General features: G+C 36.5%; 1 protein-coding gene across 4 annotated transcripts in view; it reads left to right on the forward strand.

Moving 5' to 3' along the window:
* Positions 1–17254, forward strand: part of ICE2 (interactor of little elongation complex ELL subunit 2) — a 30426-nt gene extending 13172 nt beyond the window's left edge. For 2 of the 4 annotated variants that reach the window (XM_067003925.1, XM_013177548.3), the window contains 5 exons: positions 1133–1262; positions 6736–6820; positions 6913–6963; positions 8045–8303; positions 9441–11170. In XM_067003925.1, the coding sequence (XP_066860026.1) occupies positions 1133–1262; positions 6736–6820; positions 6913–6963; positions 8045–8303; positions 9441–9611 (696 nt within the window). In that variant the 3' untranslated portion in view covers positions 9612–11170. Of the gene's footprint in view, positions 1–1132; positions 1263–6735; positions 6821–6912; positions 6964–8044; positions 8304–9440 lie in introns of those variants that run through there. The other 2 variants (XM_048081308.2, XM_067003926.1) reach the window with 2 other exon arrangements.
* The last annotated feature ends 5988 nt before the right edge of the window (positions 17255–23242 follow it).

The raw sequence follows: 23242 nt of genomic DNA on the forward strand, positions 1-23242 counted from the left end.
ACATTTGAATTGTAACTCTATGGTGTACATTTTTTTAAGTAAATATTTGCTCTAGGAAGAGAAGCAACTTTTTTTTTAAACCTTCTTGATTAAAACAGATAAATGTAGTTCTGCATTTCTTATTACACCTCTATTTCAGTAATATGTATATATATAATTATAGTCACATAAAATCAGTTTGAACTATTAAAAGTTAATGCACCAATTAGTTTTTCACCAAACATTTTGAGGTTGTTCAGGATCATAAGTACATTGCTTGAAAAGACTATGGAATACATTTTAGCAAATTGCTTGTCTTAAGAGCTAAAATGCTTCAAGTACAAGTGAAATCTAAACATTCCTCTTTATATCAGGTCCTCGTTACATCAGGACAAAAAAAGCTTATTCTGGAATTCTCAGTAATTCATTTTTTGTCAAGAGTCCTCACAATCATTTGACAAATGTGATCTGGCATCTCCCTCCCGAAAATACCAGAATGGTGGTAGGCAGGTATACATACACTCTGGGAGGTGTTTATACTTTTGTTGAAATAGAAATTGGTCTCAATAGCCCTGATTACTTGTTAAGATTCTGTGCTCCGAATCTTATTTTGAAGAATTATCCTAGCTTTGCTGTCCACTGCATATAAAAGCCTGTGAATAGCTGCTTAGTTTTCTAATCAGAATTTGAGCACTGTTTATTTTTGAAAACAACTGCTGGAATTCAAGCCTTAGTTTGTCAATGGAGAGAGGCTTATATTTTCTCTGTTAAACATGCAAAGGTGAGTTTCTGACAAGGTGAATAAATGGCAGAATTCTAAGAATGAGCAAATTAGTATAATTATGTTTTTTTCTTAAGTTCCTGCAGAGGGCAGTAGAGCATAGAAGTGGGTACTTCAAAATAATACAGTCTCAATTTTATTTGTAAAAGCTTGCCTAGGCTTTTTTTCCCCCCTTCCATTTCAACTTCCTTTAAATAGTGTCTGCATAGCCTTAAGCTCATAGTATGGGTTTCATAAAACAAGAGCCATTACATGAAGTCCTTGGTGTAGTAGAAGAATATGATTATTATTAGTGACAAAATGTAGTTCAAATGCTGTAATAATTTTTTTTGACAGTCAGTGCTGATTTTGCTTATATTTTCACTTTTGTAGGTTGTTCCAATATTCCTGTTGCCAAAACTGGAATACCAAGCCTATTATGGTGTTGAAGCTCTTACGGAAAGTGAAGTATGTCAGATGTGGACAGAGAGTATGTTGCATTCTGCATGTTTATTTTACATTGGTAAGTTTGTGTTGATTTTTGCTTAAGAAACATGTATGTCTGAATGCTTATGGAATAACATGAGAAAAGTATTTATTACAGGTATATTCCACATATCCTTATTTAGTTTCGTTTTCTAATTTAGATCTTCACTTTCATCTTAAATAAGTTTTGTCTCTAAAATTTTTTCCATGTGGTGAATGAAGATATTTCAACTTTAGTTTTGGGTGGTTAGCATCCAGTAATGTTTTTTTCAGTAACTGCATGTATTTGCCTTTCAAATAAAAGTGTATCTATAACCCTGCTTCTAATTTTCAGAAATTAGTTATCTTCATTATTTAATTTTTTTTAGTCATATACAACATGAATTACTGTTATGTAGGGGCTGTAAAAATAACTTCTTTATGAGATATGTTCTATAATACGTTTTATCATTTTGTGAAATCGTTTTAAGTGAATTTGTTGTCACATACCAAAAATGGTGAAGAACAGACCATCAGGTATGTGGTTTAGAGAATACTGATTTCTAAAGCTTTGAACCTTCGGTGTGGGAAAGGGTCAAATGCTACTTTTCTCTTTTAAAACTGGCAATAATGTTTATACTTCTACACTGATAACATGTAGACAGATAAGAGAATGAGGAAAAGCAAGCAAGATAAGACTAGACCAAGTTTTGTCGTTCAAAACTATGAGAAATTACAAGCTTTGAAAAGAGTATACTTATGTCTCAAAGTACTGAAAATCTTTTTCTGTTTTTGCAGAAAAGAGAAAAATACATAGCATGAGTTTATTAAAAACTTTTTATAGCAGTTGTGTTGCTCAGGAGCTTTGAACACTGGATGATCATACTTACATGACCACATTTTCCAGATTTTCCATTGTCCATATCTAACTGATCCATGAAATTTTATTTCCTAGTAAGTGATATGACTTGAAACATACCTATCATGGGATGGTCTTGATACTCTTTGTCCTGTATCATGCAGCAGATGGAAACAAAAGATAATGTAATAATGTCTATGAATGGGAAGTAATGTATATTCAGTAAGAATGAAGTTGTAAAAAATCCTGTGTAGAAGAGATTACAGCCGTAAATCAGAGCACAGAAAATAAAAATACAATAAATTGGGGATAAAAACTATGGACATGTTAGCAGAAATATATCTTAGTGTAAAGACCATTTTGTGCAAAATCAAAACATAAACCAAACATTCTAGGAATTCAGTGTTATAAGGGTAACTTCCTTAGCAAACTTGCAGTAAAATATGCTGTATTCATGTTTGTACAATGATTCTTTTAGAAGTCAAGAAATGTTATGTCTAGTAGGATACGTACCGTTTTGTAGAGAAAAAAAAAAGGTACGTATAAAGAATTTGGCCAGATTATTTTACCAAAGTTTTTAATATATACATATCTCTAATACTAATTACCTGGTAATTAATAACGTTTTAGAAGGAAACATCTGCAACAATTAAAGAAGTTAGCCAAAATGCATCATGTTTGGTGTTTGCTTTGGGGTGAGGGCAATCCTGTTTGTACAGTGAATGAATGTTCTGCAGCAGGGCCTAGCTTTCCTGTTGTAGAAAGATTTGTCTGTTTTTATGGTTGTTATGGTAGCAGTTGTGGCCTGTGGTTGTCTTAACCTTTCCACTTCTGCGCTGAATGACACATTTTGCTCTTGATGACTCATGTCAGAATGCTATTTTAGAAATGCTTAGTTCGTTCTTTCCTAATTTTTACTTTGCATCTTATCATGGAAGTATGAGGTTTATGGGAAATCAGGTACATTTTAAACAATAGTTTAGCTGATTGAATCTCTTTGTCTGCTGTCCATATTTATTAAAAGTTTTTTCTACTTTCTAATTTTGAAAGTAATAATTGATGTGGGTTCCCCCCCCCTCTAAAATTCCTCACAAAGACAAAATAGTGATATACGAAGTTCTTCATTTCTAATTTATCTTAACATACTCTACCGAAGCTTCTTTATTTATTTATTTATTTTCTTTTTTGAGTAGAAGAACAGTACTAAACTGCACTGAAATTTAGCCCCTTCAAGAAAACTTTTTTATTAGCTTCTCCGGAGTCAAAGCAGTGTGAGGAAATCGGGAAACTTGTAGAGGCTGATGATTGGCTTACAGAGCATGCAGGCTGAAAGAATGCACGTTTATCTAATCTTACATCAGTAACAGGATACTTAACATATGGCTAGGGTGCAGAAGTTTGCATACAGCTCACCCAGCCAACACCCCTTTACTGGGGCTCGCAGGAATGTAGGAGAAAAGATTCTGTGTGCTGCAGGAGTTGTTCTGGCATTAGCAGTCACCACTTCCTGGTTCAGAGGTTTCTTAGTCTCTGCTGTACTGTGCAGAGTCCTGCAAACCATGAAACGGGCGTGGAGCCCTAGGCAGGCAGGCTTTGATAGACGAGCTTCTGACAGGCTCTCTGTTGTGCTCAGGAGAAAGTGTCCCTGAGGTTGAGAAACACTGGTTATTCCAGTCATGTTTGTTTATCAGCTCTTGGATGTGCTTCTTCCAGCAGCAAAACCTGGGATCCGTGTGTGTGTCTGTGTGTGTGTGTGTGTGTGTGCGCGCTTGTAGGAGTTCAAGTGGTACTCCTAGCATGTGCGGCAGGCCTCCTCCCAACTATTTAACAACAACTATATATATATATATTTATTTATTTATTTTAAATGCTACATGAATGGACTCTGAGAATGTGTCTAACTTTTGATAGTGACAGAATATGTGGTTTATTCAGGTAGGCAGATTGGGGACTCTGGATTTTTGGTACCACCATGTAGTTTCTAATAGAGGTAGGTAAAATAGATGCATGGAAGTCAACATTAAGTTTTGTGAAAGAGCACCTACCACAGCTTTTAATAGGAAACTGTTGCCATGTTCTACTTCAGGCTTCTTTCCGCTATGGTTAAAAATGTTAAAAGGCAGCTGTAAAATTTTGCTTTCCAGCTGATGTTTTTGGGGAGCTGTGAAAAACTGTGGCAAGTGTCCTGGTTTAGTTAGACACTTCTTTCAAATTGCATAGTTTTTTTTTTTTCCTGAAACGCAAGTGACAATTGTCCAACAGTGATAATATCCCTGTATTACAGGCAGCTTAAAATAGGGTGAATGTCTCATTCTTGTTCATTACTCTGACAAGTGCAAGTAAGAGTACTGCTATCATGTATTTGGGGTAAACAGAAAGACAGACTTGAACTAGTCATCCTCTTAGATCATACTACAATATGAAATTTTTAATGTGAAATATGACCTATCATAAAGGAATTTTAAAATTAGCAATAGTAAAGACACAGACTTATTGCACTTAAATTTACGTGACAGTACAACTGTGAAGAGATGAAAAAAATGATTAAAAAATGATTTTTACCATTAATAATGCGGTACCTAGAAAACTTGCCGCCTTATTCAGATAGTTCTGAGGCTATATAGATCTTAAGTGAACCCTTTAAAATTGAAGTTTTGAGTGCTTAGCAGACATCAATGGTAAGTTGCTTAGGAGCTCTTGGATCTTGAAAGAACTTCTTCTCACAGTATTAGTAATCCTTTGTGTTGCTAGATGGAAAGTTCTCTGGACCTTGGCCAGTGCCCCATAATTGTCTGGTGTTCTTCAGTGGTATTACTCTGACTGAGGGAAGAATCTCATAGCTCTGCACAGTGACTCAGCAGTGCTGCCAGCTCAGGAGAAGAGAGAGAAAACGGAAGTTTTACCCATTGTTTCCTGTGTAAATTGCAAGATATGCTATCAAGTAGAATTTTTGATTTCATATATTCTCAAAGAATAGACTTAGAGTTTGTACAAAAGCAGAGATACTATTTTCAAACAGAGTGTGCTGTCCTCCTGATGGTAGAGCACATTGCTCAGTTGTTGCTTTAAGTCCCCTTACGACGCAAATAAGAAATCCTGCATCGGCAAAGGGAAGTAATCTCTGTCACATTTCCTAAATCGAGGACTTATATTTTATTTAATCAGTAAAAAAAAAAAAATGTGATAAGCTTTGCTGATTAAAAATGGAAATGCTTTGTCCCAGATATTATTCTTCAATTGGCATTAAGTACCCAGGTATAGTTTACCTTCACCTAAATAAAATAATACTGACTTTTAAATAAAGACGATTTGAAAACTGATTGGAAAAAGTACTTACTGTATTGATAACTTACTGAATGTCAAGTGTTTTCAGTCAGTCACTTCTCAGTTATAATATACAGTAATATAAATTAGGTATGAGTAGTTCATAGATTTCTTTTTTTTCCAGCTATGCTGTCAATGAGTTTAGAATGGAGAACATTTTGATTTGACAAGACACTAATAAGGAATGGAGAACCCATTTTTATTTTTTTTTATAATGACTTCAAGTTTCTTTTTTTATAGTTAGCAGTGCAGAATATTAATCCTAGGTGCTTAGCCTTACACAAAATACTGATATCAAGGAAAGCAGCAAATGCACTGGTATTTAAAAGAAACCAGATGTCCTGGTGCCTTTTTAAAAATCTAGTAAAAAGAGAGTTATTACTTGGTCATCTTACATCATATAACGAATTGCTGAATAATGTTTATCCTTGAATGTGAAATGCTTTGGCTTAGCAATTATAAATGTACAATTGAAGCATGTAGACTACCTACGAGAGCAAATTTGTAGCAAGTCAGTTAATTGTATTGAGCAGGTCATTTTTATTATGCTGCCTTTTCCTCATTCTCCTCGTGGGAACTGTAATAGAACAGTTTTCTGGGAAAATCTCAACATGAGAGAGAACTTTCCTTCATAAGATATAGTCACCACATCAGTGTACAAGCTATGATAATGATCTCTATTGCTTGTCAAGTGAAAATTCGGGCTAAACCATTCCCCTCAGCAGTTATTATAAAAATGTGTTGAGGAAAGCTTTGAATTGCTACTCTTAGCTATGTCAAAGATAAATAGTCTTTACCAATTTGCTATGAAAAAGGCCAGAATAGTAAGCTGTATTTTTTCAAGAGGAAAAAAAAAAGGCAGAGGTACAGAATCCTCAGAATATGAAATAACATGAATGTTCAGATAACTTACCAGAATAGAAAAGGAAGTAAATTAAACACTGACGTAAATTTGCCTTAAAAGATAAACTTGGGTGATCTGTACAGTGAGAAAGCCTAGTGTTAAGCATCAGAAGAATTTGAGAAGATACAAACAAGCTGACAAGATTAAGGCCATGGCAAAATGAAGTTACATTTGCTAGACCTCATGCAACGTGTGAGATTTACTGGAATCATGGACGTTTCCCTGATTTAGAAGACAGTCCAAATACAGTTACCCATAATTAAAAGCAACTGAACTGTACATTTTACTTTCAGGTACTGTGCAGTAAGTACTTTTCACTGCTCTACAGTGTAAAAGAGCAAAAACTTTTATTCCCTTTAAAATGCATTACGTCTGCAAATTATGCTTTTATATTTGTTTGTTCTTCCTTTTTGGAAAAAAAAAATATATATTGATATTTTACAGGGCGTATTGATGCTTTTACATCAAAGCTTATTATGCTAGAAAAGATTTCTCCAGAAATTTTAAGAGAAAAACTTGGATTGATTAAGTGAGTATTTTTAGTAGTTCTTTAATAATGAATTTGAAATTCTAATTAGCCTTACAAGTAACTACTTTTCTATTTCTTTTCCTTTTTTACAGGCCTGCAAATTCATTAAATATACTTCATCACATTTTGAAGAAAGTGTCTGAGTAAGTTCTCTATTCTTATTGGCTATATTTATTTGCAGCATTATCCAAGTGATCCTATTTCTTCTGTAGAGTAGTTGTCTACTCTTTGATTTTGTGGAGGTTTTTTTTTGGATACATGAAATATTTTAGATTTTTTAGGTCTAGCACAGCATAATGTAATACCATGCAAAGTGTTCTTAGGGTTACAGTTTTTGTGTAAATGATGCAAAATAATAAGAGCTTGATTTTTATGAAACACACACTCAAGAGAGGAGACTGGACGCTTCCAAGTTAATTAAACAGTCACAGGAGTAAGTTGTAATACTATGTATGTATGCTGACATTTAGAACTTTAACTTTTTATTTTTTTTAGTCTTTTTACTTTATGTGTAGCAGTAACACTGACTGTTATGTTCCCTTCTGCTTAGTATAACAGCATACGTCTTTCTCTGTACACCATTGCAACCTTTGTTCCGTTTCCTTCTTTTTTTTTATTTAGCTACTTCAGGGCTTTCAGTCTGCAAATTTCTTTGCGTGTAATTTTTTTTTTTTTGTGAAGCAAGTTTCTTGCACTGTGTGAAGCATCTTAATTTGAATTACAGAAGAATTTTCTTGCGCTTTGTAATTTGTCACTAAGATTTTTTTTATATGGGCAGTTGGTTGATGTTTATCTTCTTGAAAACCTTTTTAATCCTGTGTGTATAAAGCAATTCTGCTCTTTGGGTCTATCCATATAAGCATTATGCTTGGTAAGGTGCTGGTTAATTAAAATGTTACCGTTTGCTATAAGTGGGCAGTTTTCAATATATGCTTAGATGTTTTGTTGAAATATAACGTAAGTAACTGATGACGTACATTGATGATAAATTTGTTTGTTATAAGTATATTAGAAAAACATAAATCAGCAAGCGTTTATGAATACAGTTTAACTCACTCATTTTTGTCCATAGTCTTTTTGTAAAATAGGGACAGATAAGTAAATGTCTAAAGTTGCTTTGCTTCAGCATTAGAAACTTACTAGTTGTCCTGATCAAATGGTCAGATGAAGTGAAACAAAGAAACAAACTAATAGTGTTTTTAATTTTTATCTCTATCTTTTCAGTTTGCAGGAGGGCTCTTATCTATTGACTCATGCCGCAGGAGATTCATCAGTTGCAATCTACAAGAGTTCTCCTGACAAGGCAACGAGAGCGTCGTATAACTTACATAAGGCCCATTGTGATTTGCCCACAGTACCTGCCACATTGTCAGTCCCTTGGGTGCCACTAGATCCCAGCCTCCCTTTGCCCTATCACATGGATCATGGCAGAGTGCCATGCACCTTTCCACCTGCACCCCAAGAATCCATGTGGAAACACAAGGTCAGTATCACACTTAATGGAAAAACAGATCAGCAGTCTTGAAATAATCAATTTCATCAGCTACATCCAGCAGATTAAAATAATCTGTCATCTTTGGGGGTATGAGAGATCCTTTAGACTTCTGGATCTACTGCCAGGAATAGGAATGCGTTTTTCCTGAAAGGTATTTCAGTTGGGATTCATCTTAACTTTAAGCAGTATGGAAAAGCAATATTGGAGCTTGTTATACTTTCAACAAAGGGAAATGGAATACTTCGTAAAGATCTATCTCTGCAGCAGGACAGGCCTCTTCAGTAGACTGCAGGAGTCGTGCTGTAGAGTTATTGTCTCCCTAATGACTACAGAAGTATAGATGATGAGCACAGCTGTAGACAGGTACAGTCAGGTGAGGTGAATTCTACTCGCAGGGGTCTGTTCTATAGGACATTATATTGAACTCTTATTCCAGTTCTCTTCTAATGTGTTTTTTAAAAATGCACCTTTTTCCCTGTTTGGCAAAATCTTTTCAGAAAGGAGTTTTGCGTTGTTAATGTGAGTTAATTGTACTTTTGGACAGCAAAAATAATGTAGTATTTGCCTTAAATAAAAGGCTTGTAATTTTAAGGCTTTCAGTGCAGCTGAAACAGATACAGTGTTTCCATTAATAAGGATTTCCTAGTTTTGCTTCTGAGGGTGCTTTTCATTGATGTTCTTTATCTATGGACATGTCAAAAGTAAAAAAAAAAAAAAAAATCAGGCATTATTTTTTTTTCCTTTTGGTGTAGATTTACTGATTTGTTGAAAGCCCACACGCTAACTATGCCTAGCTTAGTGGACTATGGGATACTTTTTATGCCAGTTGTATGTTTTACCTACATCCTGACCTCATATGAGGGCAAAACAGAGCAGTTTCTAATTATGTTGTGTGCTTTGGTTTCTGCCAGACAGAAATCCAGGCATGTGGTTAAGGAAGGAGCAGGAGTGGGCAGATCCCACTGGTGACAGGAAGACCAGTTGTGCCTGTCACCCAGTCCAGATGCGGCCTCTGAGGCTGGCTGGAATGAGAAGTAGAGGGCAGCTCTCTGTAGGTAGTTGTGTGTCTATGCTTAATAGAGATTTAAGATTATTAATTCTACTTTTGTTTTTAAATGTGCCTAGATGACGGGGGTGAAAGGGCAGTTGGACACACCCTACGAGGGAAAGCCAGTAACTATGGAAACAAAAGGCAATCCGGCTAAGCCTGTTAGAAATGAAGGTGTGGCTACAAAGAAGCTGAAGAAGATTTACTGCAAACAAAGAATGATGAAGAAAAAGTGGAAAATGAAGTAAAATACAAGTGAAGTAGGAATAGCTGAGCTGTGCTAAGTATGGGCTGGAGAAGGACAAAATGAAACAAGAAATCTGAGGCTTTCTTGCAGGTTTCAAAGGAGCCAGAACAAGCTGGCAAGAGAAACAGCTCCACAGCCATGTTTAAAACACTGAAACAGTCTATAAACCTTAACCCTTTCTTACCTCAGTGCATACATTCAAATGAAAATCTCAAATTCAGTCAGGTTTGTTTTTTTTTTTTTTAAAGGCAAGTGTCTGCAGCTGAGGAAAGAGGAGAAATGTATTTTCTGTTTCATTATTTCCACAGAAAAACTGCATCATGAGGAATGAAGCAGTGGTTGATAGCAATATTTGATGTCAGACAGTAGCAAGAAAAACAACTTTTCAGTTTCCTTAATTCAAGAATCACTACGTATTTGTATTCTGACATTTTAAAACCATATTTTGCTTTATGTGATGTAAATAAGATTTAATTAGTTTATCATTTTAGCACAGTGTCTAACAATTTTTAAGTTACATTAAAAAATACGTTCTTTTTCAGGGTGGTGTAGCAGCTGAGTCTTTGGGAACAAAAGCTGTGCTTATTTGAAGACTATGTGCCATAAATCTGCACTAGGAAACTTAAAAGTACAGCAAAGTTTGAAATGGTTAAAGAGTACTTCTATGCTTCCCTAACACAATTTCCAAAAAGTTTGGATTCCAACATGTCTTCAAAAATTAATATTGCAGTTTTTTACAGTATTACTGAATGGCTGCAGCCTAAATCTTGTATCAGATTGCAGGTGGATATACTGTAGTGTTCATCTGAGGTATTAAGGTTTGCCTTAAGTCATTTGATTAAAAAATCACCTGGACTGTACTGTGCCTCAGCAATTCACTTAAAATTTACAGCCAGTCTGACAGACTGAAGTTAAGAAAAGAGAATATTTACTGTTTGTGAAAAGGCCAGTATAAAGCACGTTGTAAGCTATGATGCATCTGTAATTAACGTGATTGATTGTGAGGGAAGAGAGTATTAAAGCTATTTTATGATAATGACTTTCAGTGTTACATGAAACAGAATTTCAACAGAAACAGTGCTTGAAATCGTGGCTGCAAAATTGTTCTCAACTCTAGCTTTTGCTTTCTATCTTCTGAACTGCAGCCTAGGTCTTCCTTTATTAGGAGTAGTGATTTTAGAAGAGCTCACGAATTCTTGAAAGTTTCAAGAATGAAACCAAACCAGTGAATTCTTTCCCATTTTTGCCTTTTAAGTCACGCTACCATTTTAAAATGTCCGGGCCACTTTTTCTTCTTTTTTTGAGTGATATTCTGGCTGTTTGTATACATGCTTATACTGCTAACATGTGAATCAAAGACCTTACAGGTTTCCTTCCAAGTGTTTTATTTGGGCAAAGGAAGATTACCTACTCTTGATATTATACTTTTTTTTTATCATGAAAGTAAAAATAAAACATTTAATTTGCTTACTGGGTTATACACGTTTGGAAATCCTGCAGACAGGTTCTTCTAAGCAAGTTTAAGCAATGAATGTACATTAAAAACTGTTCTTTGTGAAATACCAAGTATTTTCTGATTTTTGTCCCTGTATGATTTTTATTATTTTAGCTGTAGCAATATGTTATTGACAAGCTGAATTAGCGTAGAGCTGTTTGCACATTACAAGTATCCCTGATTCAAAATCCTAAATCCATCTAGTAACCTCCCATGATAGGAATATTTTAGCTGTGAGTCATTTCTGCCACTTAACTTAGTCTGTGTGGGGAATCAAAGCAGTTTTCAGTGTGTATTTACAAAATCTCCGTCAAGACTTGTGTGGAATTTAGCTTCTTGATACAGTTTCTTATGTTAGAAATGTGTGCTCTTTTTGCCAATCAATCTGTGCAGCTAAAAGACTTGCTTCTATCTTTTAATGTTAACCTAACGATAGTATCCAAATTGTAGTTTATTATCCATTTAGAATATGTAGGGAATATGTGTATACAACACGTGAAATGGCTTTTTAATTCATTATTATTTCTTTAATTATTTTTTTTAATTTATTTATCTGTTTTGGATTAAGTGGCCCTGGAGGAATTGGCTCTAAGGCAGGTTAGTTGTTTGAAAAACTGCTTTTGTTCACATAGCATGGGGTTTATTTTTTTGTGTCCTTTGTTGGGTAGAACACATGCTACCAAAAACTGTGGTCTGTTCATTTTGTCGTGGCCATGCCAAATGTACCTTCATAAAGTTTATGCACAATTTACTATTTTTACAAGCCAGTTATAGCACAACAAGCTTTCTGCTATCAGAAAGGAATTCCTGTTCCCCATAGCTTTGAAGATGCTAAAATGAATCTTGGGGATATCCTCCAAGAGGAGGGATTTGAAATAACCAGCACAGAACAATATCACTTGGATAGCTCTTGGTTGCAGTAGTAGGGTGGGTTTGTGTCTTACGTGTGTATGTGAATGCACTCCGAATCTGCATGGACTTGAAAAGTAAAGAATAGATTTTGTTCTGATAACTATTGCTGCTTCCTAGCTCAATATCACAGCCTTTTCCTATGTCTGCCACATCCTGATAAGTTCTTAGTACATGAGGTTCTGTGGGAAGAGAGATGCTAGTTTTAACACCATATGAAAACCAAATCTTGTCCTTTTAGGTAAGAGCCTGATACAGCATAAAGACAATATGTCCTTGATCATCTTGCTGCTGGGTATTCCTGTTTCCCAAAAGATGGCATTGCTTTTCAGCATCCTTGGTTTGGTGAATTTAAAAATGGAGGAATGTGAAATATCGTGGACTAAAATCTGTTGTGAGTTTCTTACTTTGCCTAAATTTCAGCTTTGTAATCCAGTGTGATATCTGTATGTAAAGTCAAATTATTATTTTCTCTAATTACAATTCAGCAGAATTCTTCTTGGTGAAATGGGTCTGATAGCAGGACATATTACTAAATGCTCATCAATTTGAGGCAAATGTTGTACCGAGGTATATTTCATTTTGCATCTAAAATACCATTTAAAGGAGTTTGGTAAAAGGAGAAGGGATAGCATACTTACTTTGAGCCGTAACTTCTGAACTTTGAAACAAAACAAAAAAAGACTAAACAAAATAGTTGATTCATAAAAAAAAAAAAAGGATTTCAGTCAAGTTTGAAAAACTGCTAAATATCAGTTGATGAATCATGGGTCCTGTGCAGACTGATCCCAAAGGGACAGTTACCTGTGGAGGAGAAGGAAGGAATACAGGAGAGCCTGACTGTTATGTTACCACCAGTCAACTCCCAAATCTAACAGAGTGTAGAGCTGTGCAAAGAAGGAACCTACAGTTGGACGAGAGTGAGCAGGCCTGGATCTTACTCCATAGAAAACTGTTCTTCTGTAGATAACTAATACTGATCTTTTTTGTGGCCTCAATCCGCTGAATTTAGGAACAAATTTTCAGATATCACAATCCTGTCCTATAATTCCAATTTCCAGTTTGGTGTTTGGAATGGGTTGTGTATTTATATTAAGGTTTATAGGACTAATTTTTAAATGCAATTAGTACTTTTTGTCGATCTGTACTTTAAGAATATCTTTTATATAAGCATTTGGAGTGCGTGGTTAGATGTTACTTATCCCATCTAAGAATCTTCCAGTTTTATTTTTCTCTCATTAGATTTTTGTCTTTATGTGATTTACCTGGTTATAAAGAGCACATACTGTCCTGTCTCTTAGAATTGGAAGTTGTAACTGCAGGAGAATTGCCCTAACTTCTTTCTAAATTTGGTATTCAATTCTCTCAGCATTTTGGTGCAAATGTTTGTGGTCTGGTACTAATGGGGCAGCTTGTGCTGCTACTTGTGATTTTTTTTATTCTGGGTGCAGGACTTCTTTTTAAAAGTTCATGCAGTTCTTCCTGTCCAGGTTTCTCTGAACAGCAACTCTTAGTCCACTCTAATTCTTCTCCACTTTCAGTGTCATCTGCAAACTAAGATTGATTCAATTGTGGTAGCCAGATGATTTATAAGACAACTGAATAGTAGTGGACCAAGTGTCAACTCCTGAGGAGCTCCATTTGTGACTACTAGTACACCTCTGAGCCACTAAACACCTCACAAAAATAGAAGAAACCCTCTGAGAACATAAAGTTTTATGTGCTGTGTAGAGTGACTGGTACTAAATCTGATTCTCTCCTTTCACTACCTTTTTTTACTAGGTTAAATTGGTAGGCAGTCTCAATTTAGTTTTGGAGGACTAGAAGGGCAATCGTTACCTGGCATTTGAGATTATTGGTTGACGTGCATGCAAAAGCATGAAACATGACCAGTTTTTTCATATTATGTGTATGACTACGATGGGCTACTGATTGTGAAATGTAACTTCTCTTTTTTTCTGCAGTAATAAGTGCTGTCAAGCTCTATTTGCACTTTGCACTGAAGGATCACTAATGATCAGCTTTCATTCCCACGTGTGACTTGCTAGACCTCATCACTACTTGAGTGCAAAACTTTTTAAGAATACAATGCACATTGTTTATGTAAAAGCGTTAGGAAAAGATTTATCATGTTTTCTTAGTGTCTTGTAATGTAGCCTAGCAGCTGGAAGCATGGAAAAGAACAGGGACGATGTGACAGGACATTCATCCTTGTGCTGGCAGGTAGGAGCTACCCACAGCAAGTGAGTATCAACTCAATGCAGTGATGTTCAATAGCAAGCATTGAACCGTTTGAAAAGGTACATCTTTTGCTTCTTATTTGATTGTTCTGTATTCTAAGTAGCAGCTTGTCTCCAAAACAAGGTAAAGACCAGCTTAGATGTGGTCTTTCAGTGTGTTTAGTGCTGAGCTTCATTTAAGCTGGCTTTAGTTCTACTGGTAGAAGAAATCAGAGCATTTTCAGTCTCTCTCTTTGTCTGACTGGATATATAATGTCCTAGATGCTTCTGAGAATTTCTGTAACTAAGCTTCTTTTTTCTTAAGCACAATACAGCCTTTCTTACAAGGAAGGGCACAGTCCTTCCCAGAAGCACTGCTATTGCTTGATATGCTTTCAGATTTCGTTAAGAGTAGGTTTGCTTTTTCATAGTTGTTTTTAAATCGTATTTTTCTGCAGAGTTCTTTAAATTTTGTTTGCAAGTTTGAATTCTATTACTCTATGCCAAAAATAATATATTAAAGTGTTTTCGAAGTTGTGTTATTCTGCTATGTATCCCAAATTACATTTCCAGAAAACAACTTTTAGTGTCCAGGTGGTTTAAGCAGAGAACATTTGAATTGCACCTTACCTAGTTTGTAGGTGAAGATTTGTCATTGTCAAAAAGCTGACCATAGACATTCTGGGTCTTATAAGGGTATTCTATAGATAATCTCAAGGCTGATTTAATTTGACTGTCTTCAAGGCAAGCCAGTACACATCTGCCTGTAAGATTGAGAAGACACTGTTCTCCTATACCTTGCAGTGGGACTTTTTGTTGTTGTTCCTATGAAACTGGAGCAACACACTGCTAGCTTGATTTGTAGAATAATTTGGTATCAAAATTATTAAACAGTATTCGTCCTAGTGCAGTCTTGAGGACTTCCATCAGTATCAGTACTCATCTCTTGTGCGCTTACCTCATTCCTCAAGGCATCATGGTAATTTTGTATGAAGTATAACAGTAGAGGTAATTCAGAGGAAACTTAGTATCTTTTGTTACTGTTTGTGATGTAAAGATTTCAGTAGATATTAAAAGAATATTGTAATTCAGAAAGAGGGGAAAAAATGAGTAATTGTATCCACAAACAGAGAAGAGGGGGGGGAGTGAGGAGAGCCACCGTTACCAAACCCAGCAACGTAGTCCCTGATGCTTTAAATAAAATACAGTAGCAACATCATTCTTTTATTCACAGCATGTTTTTTTGGAAGTATACATTTCTTGAGATTGCCCTAGTAAAGGAAAATTGTTTATTTTTCCACTGGGCAATTTCTTTGTTCGGAAGAACCAAAAGGAAAAGTATACTGATATTGCTGACCAAAACTAGTATCAGCCAAGCCAGCTTCTTTCATGTTGAAGGTGGTAGTTCACATTACAGTTACACAGATACTTTTAAAGGCAACTTTTCCAAAAGGTGCATAAATGCATTTCAGTTTTGCTAAGACTTACTCGGAGATACTTATCTAAACAGTTTGCCATGCATGTCTGAGATTCCTCTGTTGTAAGGCAGCATGAATGGCTAGGAAAGGCTATATCACCTGCCTGTTCCCTAAAAATAAGCACATACCCCATCAGTGCTTATTTCTCAGATACTGCCAAACGACTGTAATTTGTGAAGAAAGAAAAAGAGCAAGCTCTACCATGGTAGATATCGTCAGAACGTTTTGAACAGTGATAATGCTTCTGACTTTAAAAAGTCAGTATGTGAGAAAAGATTGAGTTTTAATAAATCTTGACATACTTCTGAGAGCCTTTTGAGCATTTCAGGGATGTTGGAAACTTTTTAATACTCAAGGACATGTGACTCATTATATTTTTGAAATTTTACCTTAAAGTGAGAGCTATAGACTGTCTGTTCCCCACCACTGCCTTGTACAGGAAACCCTGAATTTTTGCAAATTGCCGGCTTTTAGGAACTGATGCCTTCAGGAAAATGGCAGTTGTGAGGCTGGCAGAGATAATGATAGTTAGAATGCTGTGTTAGTATAATCAGTCCTTTGCTAGTTATGACCTGTGTGAGCACCGTAATAGTCAGATTTGTATATTTAGGGTGAGAGAGCTGCTGAATCCCTCAACAGAATAACATCAAAGATGATAAAGTAGTGCCAAATGAAGGATGATTGATCCTTAGCTATAACTGGTGCAGGTGAGTACAGTACTGAGTTTGAAACCATTTACAACATGATTATTAAACCTAAATGCATTGCAGGTGTTGCTGGGGAGGTCATATATTGTCTGCGCAACTATAGTCGGAAAGTTTGAGCATTTCCTTATAAAGATATTTAGTGATAACACAGTAAATTCCTAGAGTTTATACAGAGGTTCATATACATGTATCTTCAAATGATCAGCTGTAGAAAATCAGAAAAATAGGCAAGCTTTTGCCCAGTCTAATGCTTTGTCAAACCTGAATCTGACATAGAGGGAAATTGTACATCTAGAAACAGATTCAGTTGTTGGGAGCACTTATTCCCAATTTGAGTCATTTCCAAATCTGCTTATGAAGTCATGGCTCTTAGATTAATGCAGACTTGAAGATTTGTATATCCCGTAGTTAAGCAAACAGCATGAGTGTTATTCTGTGCCATGCCTCCTGCAATTGATGTTTCAGTGCATTCCAAAACTCTACCTACCAAATCTTTGTGCAAGCAATTCAGAAAAAAAAAAAAGAATGTAAACAAATTTCTGCTGAACCAAGCCATTCTTAGTTATTGCGTTCAGTTACTATGCTTATGCAGTTCTGTTTCCTTGATTAGCTGGAGAAGCCCAGTTCTCCCATGTAATTTTCTGGATATTCTGTTAAAATTGGAAAGTAATACGATAAAATAAAAAGGAGGTGTAATTGCTAGGTAACTGCACATGCTACTTTGAATGTGTCTTTTTATTTATTTTTGTAGCCATTTACAAATGAGTAAGTGCATTTGAAATTCTTTGGCTTCTTTACAGGTAACCTAAGCAGAATGGCCTTTAAGATTGATCAGACGTCTTATCTCAAAAGCAGCACATTTAGGTTAAGAAACATGGAGAACATGCTATGCTGACACTGTCATTGTCTCTGGAGAAAAGAAACTTGTGGGTGATTACACCTCTCACTACAGCCTTTTATATAATAAACAGTATGTTTATATGCTGGTACATGAATAGTAAGTTTGTTTCCTGCCTTGTCCAGGGAAGATACCTCATACAACGTCATATCTGTCAAAAGAATGCATTATAATCCAGTTGTAAGGTTTCCCTCCAGCCTGAATAGATTTGAAGAGATGAAATAGAGTACACACTTATTTTGCTTTCGAAGTAACAAATGACTGTGGCTTTATGTTGTTCTGTGTGCTGTGAGTGCATGTGTATGTCAGACTGTTGCTTTGGCTTCTAGCTGTTGCACTAGCAAAACTACCCTGAAGGCTTTCTTTGGTACTGCCTCCAACTCCACAAGACAGGCAACAGCTGTCTGTCTCTCCATGTCTGTTCTTGTAGATCAGTCAGCTGGTCTTGAACTCCTCTCCTGCTTTATATGAGGTTATTCTATACGGACAGTGATGGTTGCTTATTATTGTGTTGATGACCTCCTAGAATGATAGCAGTACCAGGAAAATAAACCTTAGTGTTGAAGACCTGATTGAAAAGTCATCTGTAGTTGTGCTTTCACTACAGCCTTTTGTTTCACTTCCTAAGGTTAACGAATCTGTTCCCCATGGAACTAGCAAGCTGCATCCTGATCAACTTAGTGTTTGTTGAAGGCTCGTAGTTACGCAGTTACATATTAGATGTATTCCTTCACACTGAAATGTGAAGGCTTTTAAATACATTTCTGATTCATTGAAGGGAGAGAATGGTGATTTTAGAATTCAAACCTGTGCTTTCGACCTGGAAATGCAAGTCTTAGCCTGCCTGGCAGAAACAGATCTCCCCAAGCAGCCGTTCCCTTTCAATGATGCAACATCTTTATTTGAAATCAAGTTTCTTTGCCTTAAATTTGATCTAAAGCTGTAAGTTGCCACTTAAGAGAACAAAAAAGGATGTCAGTGTCAACAGTCATATTTGATGAAGAGAGACTTTTCTGAATGTGTGACATTCTTTTGTGTTGAAAGGCAGTGTTTGTTCCCCAACCACTACAACCTCAGCTGAGCCTAATTAGGTAGTGAAGTTCAGATCATTTAATAACTGACTCAAAATCCTAATTTTATGTTATTTTGGACTGAAACAGGGTTGATAAGTTTGAAAACAAAAACAAACAAAAGCTTTGCTGTTATTTCACAGAATCATTGATCTTAATTGAAATTTACAGATGTGTTCATTTGCTGTAGTAACCATATGCTGATTTCAGTCAGTGAATCTGTAAGTGATTTTTCAATTCATTTTCATGGACCGTTTCAGAAGTGGCATGATGTTAAATAAAAAGGGGCTGTTTTTTGCAGTATGCAGTTATTAGCCTGCAAATTTGCCATAGGAATCTATTGTTCAAGGACTGTTTAAAGGAAGCTTAGCTGGTGCTTAATTAGATTCCTTGAAACTTTTAAAATTATGCCAATGAAGCCTCATGGATATATGTAAGACGTGACAACCTCCCCTGTACTTTGGCAGGGGCCAGGAGATGATCCAAACCAGGGGATTGTTTCTGTTCTGAGTCACTAAAATGAGAAAAAAAAAAACATAGAACGATGGGAAACAATGAAACAGACTTGGTCTTACATGAATCTTTTAACACTATTCCTAGGAAAAATTCCTTGTGAATTTTTGGCAGCATCCATCTTTTATAGCTGCTTCTGGTCTTTGGCAAGAAAGACCAGTCTGTAGTGGTTATTCATGCTGATCTGTTCTGGATGATGTCAGGGCCTCTGTGTGCACGAGTAATATTTCCTACAGTGTTTTCCAGTATGTTGGCAGTCTGGGGAATGTTATTGTAGAGCTGGCAGCTGTGATCGTTTTACACATTGTGCCATCTAAATGGCTTCAAAATCTCTCTCTTAATGCTGTAATGTACTGCTAGCCTATTTATGCTAGCAGCATTATGCTGATATTGCTCAAAAAGGTGAACCTGTCATAGCAGTTTTGAGATGTATTTTTAACCTATTAATGTGTATAGGACCAAAGACATCTTGATGTCTATCTAATTCAGATAGAATTGCAACTCTCCACCCCCTAAGGAGATTAAACTGTGCTTGTGAAGCTATTTGTGATGGTCTGAGAACAGAAAGTAAAGTTACCTTCCTGAATATCTGAGCTATGTTCTACAGCCTTTGTAAAGAACAGGTTGGATAATTCTAGCATTAAAAGATAGTTGGCTGTCTGGTAAGGTGTCAGGAAATCCCCATGAGATTGAGGAAATGCACAGAAATGTTGTTACACACAGTGACTGTTTGTTTGTGCATCCTGTGACTGTTTCATTCACAGTAGACATGATGAATTTACTCATCCTGCCAATACCACCAGTAAAAGGAATTAGGCAAGTGTATTTATGTATGTGTCTATGCTACATCTCCCAGTCAGACACTAGATAGCTACTTCTGTGAGGCACGCTGGAACACCGAGATGCTAGGGTTTAGTGTTTTAGTTCAGAATTCAAAATTGAAGTCCAGACACTATGAATGCTTGTGAAGAATGTAGGCCAGATGAGTGACATGTGTACCAAAGAACAGAAGAGCATCTGAGTTGCTGGGTCATCATTTGCTTGTGATGCACATTTCTCACTAAATCTCTGTCACTTGAACTTGTATATGTCTCCTGGCTGACTCCAGTGAGCATGCTGAACAGACGGAAAGGATATGTGATAGCCTGATCTGAAGCATGGGGAAAATGACCTTACTGTGCCTTTCAAGTTGCTGGCCCGTGTTGTTTTCTGTGTTAGCTAGGTGAGAATAATGATGGATCTTACTTCATTTTGAGCATCTTGACTGGAGCATAGATGATTCCGTGTTGTTTTCTGTTAACAGCAGGCAGCCAGTGCAGTGGGATTCCACCATGGTGATCAACCTTTGTTTTTTGGTTACTGGTGGTGACCTTCAATTAGGCTATGTATATTCCTTGAGACAGCTTTCTTTATGATTAGCTTCTGTGCGTAGTTAAAGAAGTTCTTTCTGACTGAGCCCTGTAATTAAAGTCCTAGGTTGTATTTTGCTTTGCTACTCCCTTGTCTTGATTTAGATCCTACATCACCCAGGCGTCTGTTTCTTTGTGGAGGCAAGCTCCTTGCTGCCCATAGGGCTAGGGAGCAAGGATCTGCTGAGGTTTTAAGATAAAAGAATGAGGATGGTATTTCCACCGGTGATGAGGAAAATCTCTGAAAATAGAGTTAATTCTGCAGTTATGGTTGGACACACAAGAAAGGGTGTTCAGAGAAGGAGTACAGAACGGCAGGTGGAAGTGAATTTACATGCATAAAGACTAGAAAAGTAGCTGAAGAGAAGTCTAGTGATTGAACAAAGTATAAGGAGATACAAGGTGACTTCTGGAAGTTGTGTGCAAGGTGCAGCTAACTAGTGGGGGAGAGAGGTAGATGTTTCACTAGTCATGGAAAGTATTTGCTGTCAGGTTCTAGTGCAATGGGTGAAACACCTTGAGATTCACTATGGGAAGTAACTGTAGAACATCGCCATCATCTCTTCGGTTGAAAGTATTGCTAAAATACATACTTTAAACAAGGTTACATCCATTTTCTTGTAATGTAGATTTCATACAAAACAGATGAAGATAAACCGGAAACAATGTCTTGACTATGATGTAATTCTTTATGTTGAAGTAATTTATTTAAAGAGTTAACAGTCAAAAGACAGGACCTGATCAGTGAGAAGGCAGTGATTCCGGATCACACAGCAAGCCATAGCATACAGTCCAGGCTTCCTGTTTCTAACCTGGATGGCCTACTCACAAGCATACTATCTATCTGCCTGTAACTAGGCTGAAATGGCAAATGTCACCTACGCTTATCTACTATAACACTTTGTTTGTAAAATGCACACACAACAAAATAGGTGAGATCTGTCTAACACAAAAGATCACTCCAGAGATAAGTGTAGCTCTTTAAAAAGAATTATTTCAAGTCAATGAAATTCCGTGTATAGAACAACATTTGTACAGGAATGTGTGTACATGTAGGAATTAGATTGCACAGAATAGAATTGATCCCAGGGATTAGGTTTCTAGGTGGAGCATCTAACAGGATATCTAGTTTTCTGGTACTGTAGCAGATAAAAAGGCGGCATTGATATTCAATGTCCTTTTTGAAAACATAGGGCAGAATTACAGTTCTGTAGGATTAAGAGTAAATCATTATGGGTGGTAATCAAAAATTCTGCATTTCCCAACTTTGGGGGGGGGGGGGGGGGAAGCACTTCCATTGTTTAGAGCTTTCCTCATATATGCAAGGTGTTCTTTCAGAAGTCTGCAATAGATGTAATAACTTGCCAAGTCATTGTCATGGAAGTCCTACTAGTATAACTTGAAAGGTATATTTTACTTTTTTGTAACTGTGATCCCTCTAAGTACTAATAACAAATCTGTGTGTTTGTTTCATGGCAGTTCCCAAATCATACCAAATAACCAAGGTGCAAAAATAATACCCAGAGGTCTGCCTGATCATATGTTAAGCAGAATGGAATTTATATTATCCTCTTGCAACATAATACGTTCAGTGAGGCAACATGGTACATAGAGGATCAGCCACGCCTAAACCAGAAAGTCCTCTGTCCTCATCCTGTTGTTTTGGTATTTTAAGAAAAATGTTTAAATAGGCAATAAATGTTGACAGAATTGTGGCCTTCATAACTACAGTGTTAATGCGCTTTTTTTTTTTTTTTTGAGAAAGCATTGTGAGAGAGAATGAGCAAGATCTGTGTAGATGAAGGAGCCAAACAATTCAGGGACTGAAGTGGGAGAGAAAAAAAAATTGAGAGCCAGAGTGGCCCCATTTGTATTAATGTTACTGCAATGGTAAAGCTTGGCACAGAGGGAAACTTAAGTTGAATGTCCAAGTTAAACAGATCTGTTCTCCAGTAGTATAACAAGATGAAGATAGTGACAAGGAAAATCAAAGATGTTGCTGAGATGGAAGAGAATAGGTGTATTAAACAGAAGGTAAACAGAAAATGAGTATCAAACATATCAAACAATATTAAGCAATAATAAAAAAAATAGGGGAGAGTTAGCAATGGTGATGTCACTGAGTCTGAGAAGGTGGAGTAAATGGATGTACAGGCAATGTCCATAGAGGGTAGGATGAACCACAGCCACAGTGAGCTGTCAGAAAGGAAGAATGAGAAGTTAGCACAATTACATTTGTTTTTCCATCCTCAGTACTCTGGGGAGCTCCAGTCAACAAAAGTGCTCTCTGATTTCTGTGGTCAGCATGCAGGAAGATGGGGATCGCAAATAGGTAATTGCAGCTGAGGTAGTTGCAGGTTATTTGAAATAGTGACTTTCTGTGCAGGTATTTTAAGGGATTGTGGGGATTTAGCGATGTAAATACAAGTTGAAAACCTTTCCTGGTACTGCCTTACTTGCAGGCTAGTTGCAGCATGTTTCTTCCAGTTAAACATCTGAGAGGCAGGCACAGAGGGAGACTGGGCTTGCGATAAGTGCAGTCCTTCTCCCAGCCTTTGAACCAGACTAATGCTAACAGTAGTTATTCTAATGTCATGCTAAGGAACAGTGGTTGTGGACCAGAACGTACTGTGATCAGTGTTGTACAAACCCTCCAAGCTTTCAGTAAATCTTCAGAAATAACCTATATGACTTACAAGCTTATGTCTCATTTTAAAAAGTGATTCAGGCACTTGGCTGCTGTTCTCCCATTGACTTAATTTCCTTTCCTTGTTTGGCAGATAACAAGTCTTTCCTATTTGCACAGTCTGACTGCTGCCTTCTTCAGCTCACTGGTTTTGCAGAGTATATTTTTTTTTTCCTCAAAGACAGGAAGAATGTATAGTATTTCCATGGGCAGGACCACCAGGCCTTGGTATTAGAGGAAGTTTGTTG

This window comes from Anser cygnoides, chromosome 11 (assembly GCF_040182565.1).
Source record: "Anser cygnoides isolate HZ-2024a breed goose chromosome 11, Taihu_goose_T2T_genome, whole genome shotgun sequence".
Lineage (NCBI taxonomy): Eukaryota > Metazoa > Chordata > Aves > Anseriformes > Anatidae > Anser > Anser cygnoides.